Below are 2,006 nucleotides of genomic sequence, written 5' to 3'. Positions count from 1 at the left end.
CAAACTACCTCACATGAAATGGGACGGAGGGAGTATAAAAAAGAGACCCGACACTTCAAAAAGGTATAAAAGATCTATGGAGGGAGTATATAATAATGAAGCATCAGAAACTTGATGTATGGATCTTAGGAATTACGTACATGATTTATGTTTATTCCATTGAACTTGTTGTACACGATTGTATTTCCATTAGTTCCTTCCAATTTATTACTTACATGATTTATGTTTATTCCATTGCCTGACATATATATAGGTGGTGAGAGCGACCTGAGTTCTTTTGCTCCTGATGCCGCATCTATTACCTCAAGTATCAAATACCATGCAGAATTCACACCTGTATTCTCTCCTGAAAGGTTTGAGCTCCCTAAGGCATTCTTTGCAACAGCTCAAAGTGTTCGTGATTCGCTCCTTATTAATTGGAATGCTACGTATGATATTTATGAAAAGCTGAACATGAAGCAAGCGTACTATCTATCCATGGAATTTCTGCAGGTATCTCATTATTCTTACTTTCTCTTTTGCTCTTTTGTATGACTGTGCAGAGTGACCTTAAATTATATCTAGTAAGAAATTAATCCGTTTGATATTTGCTGACAAATTAGACTGTATATTTACTGTTACACATGAGAGTTTCTGAAATTTATGCACAAACAACTCTTTGCGAGCTGAGTTTAATTTATGCCCTATCTACTGTTTAGGGTAGAGCATTGTTAAATGCAATTGGTAATCTGGAGCTTACTGGTGCATTTGCGGAAGCTTTGAAAAACCTTGGCCACAATCTAGAAAATGTGGCTTCTCAGGTCAGTGTGACTTTTATTTCACGCATCAGAAAAAACCTAGTTTTCCAAGTTCTTCTGTGTTTTACTCAACAACAGTTGGACTATGTGTATTCATTTGTGACTTTGTGCATCGACTGTTATAATATTCAGAAGCCATACATGCCATACTTGTTGTGTCTTTATGTTTTTATTTGGAGTTGACTACTTGTTAATTTTTGAATAATTATTGACAGGAACCAGATGCTGCTCTTGGAAATGGGGGTTTGGGACGGCTTGCTTCCTGTTTTCTGGACTCTTTGGCAACACTAAACTACCCAGCATGGGGCTATGGACTTAGGTACAAGTATGGTTTATTTAAGCAACGGATTACAAAAGATGGTCAGGAGGAGGTGGCTGAAGATTGGCTTGAAGTATGCTTATTACTTATTCAGTTCTTGATTTCACATGTGTTTACGTCCTTAGACAGTTTATATCCTTGTCGCTTACTGTTCTCCTCTTGTTTTTAGAGCTTCTGATATTCCTTTTTTCTCTTTCTTTATGACTTATTTACTTTTACTCTGTTCATGCAATGTGGATGTTCATTATTGTTGGTTGTCCATGCAGATTGGCAGTCCATGGGAAGTTGTGAGGAATGATGTTTCATATCCTATCAAATTCTATGGAAAAGTCTCTACAGGATCAGATGGAAAGAGGTATTGGATTGGTGGAGAGGATATAAAGGCAGTTGCGTATGATGTTCCCATACCAGGGTATAAGACCAGAACCACAATCAGCCTTCGACTGTGGTCTACACAGGTTCCATCAGCGGATTTTGATTTATCTGCTTTCAATGCTGGAGAGCACACCAAAGCATGTGAAGCCCAAGCAAACGCTGAGAAGGTATACTTAATCTATTAATTTGTATTACAGTTTTATAATCTATTTGCCTTTTCTTAATGTGAATTTGGGCTTCAGTATGAGCCTTCTCAGTTTGCAGTCTCAACACTTCCGCATCTTTGGACCAACAACAGTTGTAGGACATGATTCCTGGTTGCATCATAGCTAGTGGACTTTATAGAGATGCATTTATCTGTTTCCTAAATTGACCAGAAGTAGTACTTCACTATTATACACTGGATGATCAGAACACTGATCCAATGAGAGACCAATGACTATGAATGTTTAGATACTGCAAAAGTATATTTTATTCGTAGTGTTTGTACAGTATTTATAAGAGAACAAGTAAAG

General features: G+C 37.3%; 1 protein-coding gene across 1 annotated transcript; it reads left to right on the top strand.

Annotated features, from left to right (window-relative positions):
• Positions 1-251: 251 nt before the first annotated feature.
• On the top strand, positions 252-1,672 carry LOC102596766 (alpha-1,4 glucan phosphorylase L-1 isozyme, chloroplastic/amyloplastic-like; the record flags this gene model as incomplete). The annotated part of the gene is given in 4 exon segments (NM_001288286.1): positions 252-492; positions 699-800; positions 1,013-1,189; positions 1,383-1,672. Coding segments are annotated over 4 exon segments (810 nt in total), but the record flags the coding sequence as incomplete, so codon positions are not given.
• Between the last annotated feature and the right edge of the window lie 334 nt (positions 1,673-2,006).

This window comes from Solanum tuberosum, unplaced genomic scaffold (genome assembly GCF_000226075.1).
Source record: "Solanum tuberosum cultivar DM 1-3 516 R44 unplaced genomic scaffold, SolTub_3.0 contig00509, whole genome shotgun sequence".
Classification (NCBI taxonomy): Eukaryota; Viridiplantae; Streptophyta; class Magnoliopsida; order Solanales; family Solanaceae; genus Solanum; species Solanum tuberosum.
The sequence above is the reverse complement of the archived record's forward strand: the minus strand, read 5'-3'. Positions and strand labels throughout refer to the sequence as shown.